General features: G+C 35.8%; 1 protein-coding gene across 10 annotated transcripts in view; it reads left to right on the top strand.

Annotated features, from left to right (window-relative positions):
• Positions 1-12,541, top strand: part of CADPS2 (calcium dependent secretion activator 2) — a 513,662-nt gene that overhangs the window by 209,506 nt on the left and 291,615 nt on the right. For all 10 annotated transcript variants that reach the window (XM_044387950.3, XM_044387934.3, XM_044387928.3 and 7 more), the window contains exons 4-5: positions 6,240-6,320; positions 12,026-12,262. In XM_044387950.3, coding sequence (XP_044243885.1) covers positions 6,240-6,320; positions 12,026-12,262 — 318 coding nt within the window. The remainder of the gene's footprint in view (positions 1-6,239; positions 6,321-12,025; positions 12,263-12,541) is intronic.

The following is a 12,541-nucleotide window of genomic DNA, read 5'->3' as shown; positions in this document are numbered from 1 at the left end:
AAATCCTAGTCTACTTGTGTTTTTCATACTGAAGGATAAAGATGAATATTACAAGACAATAACAGAATATAATTTGTTTGAAAAGTATGCCATAATTAGAGTGTGAAGTCACAGAAAAAACTAATTTCTTAAGTGGGGAAAAAGGACATAATTGAGTAGAGTCGGCATGTATGAAGGCGTCATTATGGGAAAAATAGCTATTAATTCCTTTTTTTAGTGATTGACAATGTTAATACAGTTATCCTGGTTCTAGAAAATAGATTAATAAGAGAGGGTAATGATGCTAAACAATGCTGTGAAAAGTGCTTTTTATAAATGATCTTTTTTTTTTAAAGTTATGAGCAAATTTAATGAATTCAGTATTTGATATTTGTAGTTTTTAAAGGATTGGAAAAAAGATATCACAAGTTGTAAAATGGAGGTGTTGGGTGAAACTTGGTAAAGTTATTTTTATGCAGTTTAAAATTTTCACAACTGTAAGAGAGTTGGACACCACATAGGCTCTGGGTCCTCCCGAGGCCTTCTGCAAAGGGAGATTTGCTGATCCCTGCAGTCTCTTGGAGCTTGTTTCCAATGACGTGAGGGGAATGTGGGATTGGATATTTGCAAGTCAAGACCCATACACTGCTGCATTAGGCCAGCATTTTCTCTACTCCTCAAAGTCAATTTTTTAGTATTTCCCTCTTTGCAAATCCATCGTCATGCTAATCAACCAGGAAACACATCTCTTCCATCACTGAATTCTTATAGCACCTGATCAGTAGCTTGTGGCAATTATGTTCTGTTCTGTGTACTCTTTTCACTATTTTTGATATGAAGTGTGAGCTCCTGGAAGGCCCTTACTTTTGTAGCTATTGCAGAGCCTTCATAGTGGTTGCTGTACGGTGGGTGTAAGAAAGGGTAAATAGTAAAGTAACTGGATCATTGCTAACACTGTTGAGAGCCTATGTCTTCGCGTCCATTTACAAAGATTTCACAAATCTCTAAAGGGTAAGGTTGATGATGTGTAGGTCTGAGGTGACCATCTTCCATGGCTTATGTTTTAAAAAGACACATAGCCTCTGCTAGAAGAAATGGATAGAGGCTTCTAGAAAGATTTCCCCACAGCATGGTTCTTTACCTCTTTTGAGTTAGGAAGTTGCCACCCCTTTGAGCTATGAAATTCAAGCCATTCCACAAGGGGGAAGAAAGGCATAACTCTACGAAATTTTTCTCACAACTTGAGTGATTCAGATTCCCAAAGGTCCAGGTTAAGAACTCCCTAGCCTAGAGAATTTTAAATGTGGAAACCATGAGCCCTATGTAAAGAACAGGAGGAAAATATATATATATTTCTGTATTAAACATTTGTCAAACTAGTGAAATATTTTCATCATTGAAGTGGTCATTGATTTTTGGAAATGGCACTGAAATTGATAATTTTCAACTGATAATTGAAAATGCTTTGTATAATAGATACTAGAGGCATTGCAGAGAATACAGATACATTTGAGTACCTGTTATGGTCCTAACCATTGACTGACTCTTTTTAGAAGATGTGAAACATATTCTGTGACAGAGGATTCTAAATGTGGAAACAGTACTTCATCTGTAATGAATAAGAGGAAGATAAAAGTACATTTCCTGTGCTAAGTATTTGCCATTCCAGAAAAATATCTTGATAATTAAAATAGTAATTGATTTTGAAGTGGTAATTGAAATTTATAATTTTCAATTGACAATTGAAAATGCTGTGTGTAATAGATACTAGGGGCATTGCAAAGAATAAAGATACATTTGGGCATCTTTTATGGTCAGGGTTGAATGACCCTCTTTAAAAGACATGTAAGATGCTCTGTGCCAGGAAAGGACATCTGCGAGGTAAGTAATCTATTGTCACAATGTGTTGAAATCAAGAATTTAAAGAAAAGCTAAAAAATGAAGTTGTCTTCATAGAGTGAGGCTTGCATCTGGGCCCTACCATGAACTCCAGAGTCCACATATTCCCCATTTTCTTTATCTCATACCCCAAATCAGGCACTAGAGACAGATGTGTTACCCAGCATTTAAAATTTATAGATGTCCCACATCTATAAATCATCTATCTGGTCTTTATTTATTTTGAGGAGGTTGAGGTGGAGGAAGTGGTATAATAACCCAAGTTCTCTGGAGGGTTCAGAAAAGAAAAGACATTATTTGCACCGTAACCATATGTACAACTGCTCTGGTGAAAGGAGATCTACTTGAAGTGGCCAGTAAAACCCTCCACCACAAAAAAAAAGTAGAGTCCTGGCCAAGAACTCAGAGTACCTAAATTCTGGTCTGCTTAAATAATGTAATCGAGGTTTCACTCTACATGACTCTGGGTTGGATTGGATTGGATTGGATTGGATTGGATGTCGGCTATGACGGAAAAGAAAGGTCAAAGATGACACCTAAATTTTGGACTTGAGCAACTGGGTGGATAGATGTGCTGTTTTATATGACACGGCATTATTCATCGAAGGAGTGATTGGTATGGGGAGCTGGAAGTCAAGATTGCATTTTGGGCTTGTTAGTCTTCATGAAAATTGAAATGGTAAATAAGCAGTTGGAAATATAAGTCAAACTCTCCTGAAGGGTTGGAGCTATAGATACATGCTATTTATGACCATGTGCTTTGAGGAAAGCACCCAGGTGGTGAATGTGTAGATTAAGAGGTGTGAGGCCCCCATCCAATATTTATGAATGTTAACCTCTCATGGAAGCACATCTCCAGTTTCATATTGGAAATTAAAAGAAAATCCATTTGCCTTATTTGAATTTATTTTTAAACATTTTGAAAAGCAGCACACTATTAAAACTAACCAGAGGATTGCCTGGAGGGAGAGGGGTGTGGTTATAAAAGAGCAACATATGGTGTTAAAACTCTTCAGTGTTTTGGGGCAGCTGGGTGGCTCAGTCGGTTAGGCATCCCACTCTTGGTTTAGACTTGGGTCATGATCTTGTGGCCCCATGTCAAGCTCCGTACTCCGTGGGTAGTCTGTTTAAGGATTCTCTCCTTCTGTCCCTCCCCTCACTCACACATGCTTGGGCACACGTGCTCGCCCTCTCTCAAATCTTAAATATTCTTCAGTGTTTTGACTGTAGTAGTGAATATATGAATTTAGATAAATAATAGGTTAGTACAAATGCGTAAACATAAAACCAAGAAACTCTGGATAAGATGGATGATTGTATCAAAGTCAGTATCCTGGTTGTGATATAATAGTACAGTTTTGTAAGATGCTGTCATTGGAGAAAACTAGGCAGTGTATAATGGGTGTATCTGTTTCTTATAACTGCATGTGAAACTAACTTCAATTGATAAGTCAACTTTTAAGAAAACATAATTATGTAAGCTTTCAATTAATTTAAAAACAAAGATAAACACTCAAGAAAACAACGGGTGCTTGGATGGCGTAATTGGTTAAGCGTCCACTCTTGGTTTCGGCTTAGGTCATGACCTCAGGGTCATGAGATTGAGCCCCAAGTCCTGCTCTGTGCTCAGTGAAGAGTCTGCATAAGATTTTGTCTCCCTGTTCTTCCCCTCCTGCTTGTGAACACAACGCTCTCTTTCTAAAATAATAAATAAATCTCTAAAAACAACAAAACCACAGAAAACATAGGACATTAACATTCTTACATGTTAAAAAAGTTAACCAACTGATTTACCTCCTTCAATTCTATCTAGTGTTACATTACACAAGGATATAAAAAATTATTTGTTCTTTATTAACTTTCCTCTTTTTTTAAGAAATATGTTTGTAAGTATGCAATTCTAGTTTCACAAAATGATACCAGTAGTCACCAAAGTTAGTAAGCTTTCAATCTCTGAAAATTTAATTTTATTAAGAGAAGGCTATTCAAAGGTTATTTGATACAGCAATGCTCTTTTTCTCTGCCTATATTTTTTCAGACAAATGCAATTAGGGCATTAATATCTTTTGGAAGTAGTAGAATTTGTCTCTTACAAAGAAAATACTTGCAAAACCCAGAACTGAGTCAAATAACTTCACTTAAAATTAAGAGCTGTTAATATGAAGATGTAAATATTTGAAGATGTTAAATAGTGTTTTGTGAAGTTTGAAGAATTATGACCTTCTGTTTTAAGATGTTAAATACTATTTCGTAGTGGAATTAGAACTCCTTACGTGCACATAACCATTTTAATTTTTCTGTGGAAAGATAGTAGCATTTAAGCAAAGATGAGATCGTATTCCATATTACATTTAATGTATTTTGAAGTATTGTAGTTACAATTTCTTACAGATAATTTTTGCTTTTAGGACTTTGATTTCAGTTACCTGGAACAGATATGCCACACATGCTTTAACAATTTTTAGTTTTTAATGTGAATCATTTTGACTTTGGACACAGTGAAGAGAAACTTTCTTTGACTTTGCATCCTATTAATTAAATTGTATTTGTTCTTGAGATAACATAGAAAATTATTTACCAGTGATTTAGTTTAAGAAAATTTTGGCTAGGGGCACCTGGGTGCCTCAGTCAGTTAAGAGTCTGCCTTCGACTCAGGTCATTGTCCCAGTGTCCTGGGATTGAACCCTACGTTGGGCTCCCTGCTCAGCGGGGAGTTGCTTCTCACTCTCCCTCTGCCCCTCCCACTGCTTATGCATGCACACTCTCACTCAAATAAATGAATAAAATCTTTAAAAAAATATGTCTAGTTTTAAACTTGCTTTTAAATGAATTTGATCTTTTAAAAATCAGCCTAGAAACATTTTTTTTAGGAAGATAACCCCAGATCTGTTTTTCTAATGAATAAATATCAGACTTCCTATGTCTCTGTAATCTGTTGTTTGTGCTGGAGACAGAGTGATCTTTCCAAAATCCTGCTTAAAATCACTGAATTCTCGTTTTTGGAACCAACTCTAGATGCCCTAATGTGGCTGTGAAGAGTAGTTTATGAAATAGCTGGGCTGCCTCCAGCCCCATCTCCCATGTACCTCCCCCCCCCCCACAGTATCTATCATTTCCACAACTATTTATCTCACCTCCAAACTCCTGGTGCTCTTTTACTAGAATATCTTCCCCATTGCTGACTCTTAATGTATGTCCTGACACCACCATCCTGTTGACCTGCATTGCATCTGCTCATCTTTTTCAGGGATTTTTTTTTTTTTTAAGGCTGCTTTAAAGAATGTAATCTGGTCAATTTGAAGTTCTTCGGGAAATAGAAAAGTTAATCTGTATTCTCCTGGGTGTATAAAGTTGTACTCAGTACTAACCCAGTCTTCAGGCGGACCTTTATTATGGTGCAGTTGTGTTGTGTGGTCCAGGTTTGATGCAAGTAAGAAAGGGAAAGGAATTAAAGTCAAGAAAAATATCTGTAGCCACCCGGTGCATCCCGCACTGTGCGTGGTTCTTAGGACCACCTCCATTTAGCAGCTTTTATAATGAACCAATAAAGGAGATTGATTATGAATAATTGGGGAGAAGGGAATCATCAGGAAAAGTCAAAAGAAATTATTTAAGAAAAGGATTATTTCACTGAATAAGTGAAAGTAATTTTCCATGTAAATATCTTTAAAAATGATGATAGCATGCTTCTCTTTCAAATTTAGCAGAAGAGAATGGAATTCTAATTTGCCAGTCTGTCAGAGAGGAAAGGTTTCCTGGCAGCATGAGGTTACTGATACTAGAATGAGGAGAATATGGAGATTTAAATGATACAAAGTTCTATCAGTTAATCAAATGGTACTTTTATAGTTTAGCACTAATACACAAACTTGTTATAAGAATGAAGGGGATATTTTTTGAAAGGACAAAGAAGTAAAATGTTATTCAGTATCTCACCGCTTTGGAAATTTGAGGGAACAAAACAAGATATTTATCTATCTGGAGCTACAGGGCTGACCTTCACAAAGAGAGGGAGGGACTGAATAAACTTAAAGGCAATTTAATGTAATTTCAAGGAAACAAGGACTTCCTGGTTTTAGAGTTGTTGGGGGACAGGTTGGACAAGGAATTATTATAATTAGATTCTTGATAAACTGAGCTATTACCTTTAGCAATTTAATAACTTTTTTTGTGAACAAAACCGAAATGAAAAGTGCCCGAGAAATTTAATTGGACTGCCAATCTAATTAAATACCATTCTGTGTTGTCAATAGGTAGCAGAGAGAATTTGTTAAAAACAAAAGGCGAGTCCTTCAGTCTTTGCTTTAATCTGTATGTCACTGTCATTAAGTGATCACATATGTGTAATTTCTGTTTTTAAGCTGGATAATGCAGATGAACAAGCAGCCCAGATCAGAAGGGAACTTGATGGTCGTTTGCAGTTGGCAGAGAAAATGGCAAAGGTAAATTATTAACTTTGACATACTGTACTACGTTTCTTTTTACTCATTTTTCCGTGAGCTGAAAAAGTCCTGTATAGATCGTATAATTTTATCATTTTCTTCTCTGTGTGCATGCTTAAGCCCAAATATCTGAGTGCATATTATCTAAATGGAGCATACGATCTGTTTTACATACCCTTCCTTACACACAGAGCATGTTTAAACTCAATAACTTTTGTAGATTATTCTGAAAGCAATGCCTGAATTTCTCAAATGGCCAGATTTAGAAGAATTTTAATGTTGTGCTAAATATAAGCTAATCAGGGAGTAAAATATTGTCTCTGCAAAAATCACATGTTCCAAGGTATCCAACATGGTGCTTGGCATGTATTGGAGTCTACTAATATTTGAATGGATGGACAATCTAACTGGGAGTTTCTAGTAAAAGACTCTCACAGATAGTGTGTTCAGTACCGTTTATTTCTACAGTCACAGTTTCTATGTAACAGGAATAAGTTTCAAACAAAACTGTTAATTTCTTCTTAATGCTTAAGATTTTTTAGAGTACATGGAACTTCATTATTTGCATAATTCTTTAGTAAATTGATGCATTGATTTATTAGTGTGAAAGAAAATTCTTTCCCAATACACTTGAGGTTAAAGTGCTGTTAATCTGAGATATGATTTGTTTTTTTCCTTTTTTCCCTTCTGCTAATCAAAACTTTGAATATTTGGAGGTAGACTCTTCTTTTACCTCCCTCCATCTTTCTGAAGAATCCTCCCTGTTGAGGGAGTTTTCTTCATGTCTTTAAAATTTAGGTATGTGTACAATAAAGTATACAAATATTTACTTCACAACTCAGTGAATGTATGTGTACATGGTCCATGTTAATCATCTCCCAAATCAAGATAGTGAACTTTTCCAGCCCTTGAGAAAAAGATATATCCCATGCTGATTTTAACAATTGAAATATTTTTGTTTTTGCAAAGAGAAATGCATTTATGAATAATGTGTAAGTTTTAAGAATGCTAATACTGTATTATCTAAAAGTATATTAAATTAAAAAGTAGGAGAATTGTTGAGAAATTGGAGATAAACAGGAAAGTTGAGAAAATTGAGAGAAATTTAGGTAGCAGAGATGATATGAAGTTGTGAAAACCAAGCCAGAGACAGATGAAGAGGAATTTCCAGATGAATGAAGATAAACAATGATATGAATTAGGGGCTAAAGAGTTACATTCACACAAAGGACAGTGGTTAAAAGGGCAACATGCCGTGGTACTATCTTCTGGATATCTGGAGAAGCACTGCGTCCTTGTAGAGATTCAAATGTTGAATTTACAGGATGGAAGTCAAGTCGGTTAAGGCTGTTGGAAGCTTTACAGAGGACAACACTTTCCCCTAAACCCTTAGCTGAATTGGAAAACTGGCTGGAAAGACATTCGCTTTTCTTGAAGACCTGAGACTGGGAGAGAATCCAGAGAGATGTTCCAGACCCTGGGGGCAGGACTCTGGATCAGTGATCCACATTTGTAGATTGCCTAGGCGCATATGTAGATTTAGATACACTGAGACTGCGCACATTTTTGTGACTTGGGCTTGCTTCTCTAGGGGCCTGGCTGAAGATGTGATACTTTAGAGTACAGTTTAGATGAATTGCTGGAGGGTTATGAAACAGGAGGGAGAGCCTTGCGTGTCTCAAGTTCATGCCTGGGAGGAGAATGTGGGTTTATAACCTCTGGACTTGAGAGGAAAGGGTCAGTGATGTACATACAGAGGCTTCTCTTTGACGGCACCCCCGTGATTTCATCACAAACATTGATACATTTAAAAAAGTGTGGAGAAGAAAGTGAAGCCAATGGAATTGGAAGGGGAAAAAAGCCGCCAAAAATAAGATGCCTTCTGGTGAACATATTGATATAGGAGATAAAACATGTTTAATTACTTTGTATTCAATTTCACCAATTGTAAGCCATCTTCATAAAATATCCATAAAGCTAATTATTGACCTTGTTGCATTATATTCCTACAACAATCCTGTGAACCCACAAGGACAGAGGATACAATGAGTCTATTGTATAGACGAGGAGATTGAAATTTAGGGAGGATTACTGACTTCAAGATTACTTAACAAGTAACATGGTGGAAGCTGGCCTCAACCCTGGTCTTTTGACTTTGCTCTCTTGGGCCCAGTTGCCTCTTCAGTCTGATGAATTCACAAGTGTGGTCCATTAATAATCATCGGTAATCAGTAACACTTCCCATCATAACTTCACAGCACAGGATAACAACAACAAAGCCCCAGGGCAGAAATCTGTTTCAAGGGATATATTGACTTTAATACTTTAGCCAAGGCATAATTATTAGGAAGTGGTAGGAAAAATGTGGACTGTGCCAGGAAAACCTGTAGGCAAATCCATGATTGCTGTTTCCTTAGATAGAGAACATTAGGCAAGTTTATTTACTTTTTTGGAGCCTGAATTTTTCTGTCCATAAATTCAATGAATAAATGTTTATTGAACACTTACTAAAATAACCTGGCAATGTTGTAGGCACTTGGGATACATCCAGACAAATGTGTAGTTGTCTTGGGATAAAACCAGACAAAAATATTCCTGCCATGCCCTGGTGGAGCTTGCATTTGGGAGAGCCCCACGATAAGCAAGGAATGTTCCATATAACTGAATTATGGAAGGTGATCATTTGCTATTTAGAAAATAAAGACAAGATGGAATCAGGACTGTAGGAGGAAGGGAGGGTGCTTAAAATTTCCAGTGAAGTGGTCAGGCTAGGCCAGTTCTTGGCAGTACTGTCTTGTCAGTTACAGCAAAAAAACTTGGAATCCTCTCTGACTCCCTTCTTTTTCTCGTGCCTCATGACAAATTTATTAGACCCATTTGCATCTGTCTTCAGAGTATTTCTAGAATCTGACAGCTGTCGCCATCTTCCACCTTCCAGTCTGGTCCAGGCTTCATCTAGCGGAAGGTTAGGAGCACTTAAAAAGGGACTAAATTTGAATACTGGGAATTTTTTTTAGGGAACAAACATTTTCATGTATATAATGTGTTAGGGCCGCTAATGAGTGAGTAGATTAGTTCATTTAAACCATGGTTTATAAGAACAACTCACAGTTAAACTAGAAAATAACCCTATTTCTGAGTCTGTTCTAATTTAAAAGATTTAACATGTATAGTTGCCTGAAGTACGGTTGATTTTTGTTTCCAAGAAAGAGGCAACATAAGCAGGCTAAATAAAGTTGATGAAATACTATTAATAAACCTCAGAGCTTTAAGGCAGGGTTGTCTGTCTTTTCCCCCAGAGAGGATAAAAATCAAGTATAGTCTAGTTCTTGAAAAGTTGGAAAATGCTGATAAGACCGTCCATTTTGGTGATTCCTGCCATTCTCCTTGAAAAATGGTAGCGAATGACATGTTTTTAACTAAAGCTAAATAAGAATTGGGTTCTTTATGTGCTAATGCTAAGTTTACCATAAAATAACAACTTAAAATTTTGAAAAAAAAAGTGCATCCAAACTTTCAAATGTGTGATACTTTCTTTTTTGCTTTGCTAAAGTAAAATTTTTTAAAAGGCAAAATTATGACTACGAATATAAAATGAACACACAATAAAGATTTCATTCCGAGCATAATGAATGAGCAAACTAGTTACATGTTAAAACTAACCCAAAGAGCATATCAAAACTAGGTGTTTTTAGGCAAGGTTAAAATAATCCAATCCTGGATTAGATCTAAAAGCGGTCAATTTCCAGCAAGGTTTTAAACTATAACCATTGGATTATCTTATTCACCAGACACACATGATTTGCATCTTTTCCAGACAAAATTCTAAGGTAACATGTAACTTCACTGTTTGGAACCCTGAAATAATAAACAGTAAGTCGAACTAAGTATATTTCCTCAGGTGACCCTTGGATCCCCTTTGCCCCTGTAGGACATTGAAGGGACCTGCCTGCCCCCTCACCTTTTTGTCTTATTTCTGAGTTTTGGATACTTTTCATAACAGCTTTTAAAGTCAGTGCAAACACTGGGTGTTATACGCAACTAATGAATCATTGAACATCATATCAAAAACTAAAGATGTATATATGGTGGCTAACTGAATTTAAATAAAAAATAAAGGCAGTGCATAAATATAAAAATCTTTTTTATGGCTATTTTGCTTGTTTTTTTTTTCTTTTACATACATTGAGAAATTATGACAAAACATTTTTTTTTTTTCCAAAGGAAACCAAGGTATTCTGTAACTGAAGACTTCAGTGTTTTTCCTGAGGTTGCAAACTTTTTTGGAATGTTGCTTCACACTATAGAGGAATGTTAAAAGGATACTTAAAAGACTTCCTTAAGAGTGTTAATTATGAATGTGGATACTTAATTACTATGTGATAATAAATATGCAGTTTTAATATTGATTATATGTAAATTATGTTAAAAGAAATATGTAATGGTTATATTTGGGGAAAAGAAAAACAGGTGGCCTGAGACTCTGGGACTGATTTGTGAAGTAGCACCAGATGTTTCCATCCCATGAACAAACTGGTGCAGGTGAGTCACAGGTTAGGTGCAGGTTGATGAGAGAGCACTCTGGATGTATTCGAGTCATCCCAGAGATGGGGATGTCTTAGGTTATGCTTCAGATGATGCCAAGGGAAACTTTAAGAAAGGCACTAATTTTTCGGGAGCATTAAGCAGTCACTTGCAAGGTGGCTGCGTTAGACTTTCATTCCCAGCCAGTTTTGCACAGTAGTGGACACCTTACATCATACTTCATAGCATAAAGCTATAAACTCTCAAGGGAAGAGCTAATTCCAGGTGTTCAAAGATGAAGAAAGAGCCAATAGTGCGAGAAAGCCTACTTTTGCTGTTGGTAGAAATATAAATGGGTATAATCTTCTTTATGGGCAATTTGGCAATATCTGTCAATATCTTTTTAAATACCAATATTTGGAATGTCCTTTTCATCGAGTTGAAAGAAACTGAAATATGATTACAGAGATCTAAGGATCAAATGGCAATGCTCATGTAATTCAGAAAGAAAATGAATCTTCTGAATTGATATTGTTATTTTTTTATGTACAGCTTTATTCATAAGTTGGCCTTTTGCTTTAAATTTAAAACTTTCTAAACCTTTACTTAGAAACTGAATTTATGATCATAAGGGTTGTGGTCACAATTGTGTGATGTGAAAGTTAATTCTAGAAATATCGTCATATTGCTATTTTGTGTTATTTAATTTGAATGCTTATTTATAAAAAGGATGTCCTCTTTGTATATATTTCTGGTAAGAAAGATGTTTAAGATGTTTGTTTCCTAACAGGCAAAGCAATGTATACTGAACATTTTTCTTACCGACCAGTTTACCCCAAGCAATTCAAAGTTAACAGTGACTAATTAAGATTTATCTAGACACTAAATTTTCTTCCATGTAGGTTTTCAGTTTTTCCTTAAGCAAGTACCTTATCAAAAATAGTTGATGTGAAAATGTTGTTCATTTTGTATGATTCTGAGTAACGGATGTAAGGTCCTCATAGACATAATCAAAATTGCGAAAGCCTGATGATTTCAAAGCCTGAAGACTCAAGTATTGAGTAGGAGCATTTATATTGTCACAATTTCTAAGACCGCCAAAGATATACATCATATAATCTTCTGTGATAAAATTGAAATATGACTTTTGTAACATTGTCATTTTAAAAATTATTTTCTAGGAAAGAAACTTCCCCAAATTTATAGCAAAAGAAATGGAGAATATGTATATAGAAGAGTTGCGGTCTTCCGTGAATTTGCTGATGGCCAATTTGGAAAGTCTTCCGGTTTCGAAAGGTGGTCCAGAATTTAAATTACAAAAATTAAAACGTTCACAGAATTCTGCATTTTTGGACATAGGCGATGAGAATGAGATTCAGCTGTCCAAGTCCGACGTAGTGCTGTCATTCACCTTAGAGGTAAGTGGCTTTATCCCTTGCTCACCTCTGACAGCATAAATGAAGCTGCAAAATAATTTCTGCTGACCTTCATGGTAGCTTTCTGAATTTAAAGCAGGGTGATAAGATTTTGAAGAAGTTACATTTTTCTTCATTTGCTAGACAATCAGGTTGTGAATGCAAATTAATACAAATTGTTCTTTAAGCATAATAGCAGTTTTAGGATTAAATAATGAAAAGTACGTTTTGAGAAAATTCGTCTTTGTGCCAACTAGCCTGGTGTAAGCTGATTGGTAAAGT

Source organism: Ursus arctos, unplaced genomic scaffold (genome assembly GCF_023065955.2).
Source record: "Ursus arctos isolate Adak ecotype North America unplaced genomic scaffold, UrsArc2.0 scaffold_3, whole genome shotgun sequence".
Taxonomy (NCBI): domain Eukaryota; kingdom Metazoa; phylum Chordata; class Mammalia; order Carnivora; family Ursidae; genus Ursus; species Ursus arctos.
This window is presented reverse-complemented; position numbering and strand designations above follow the sequence as displayed.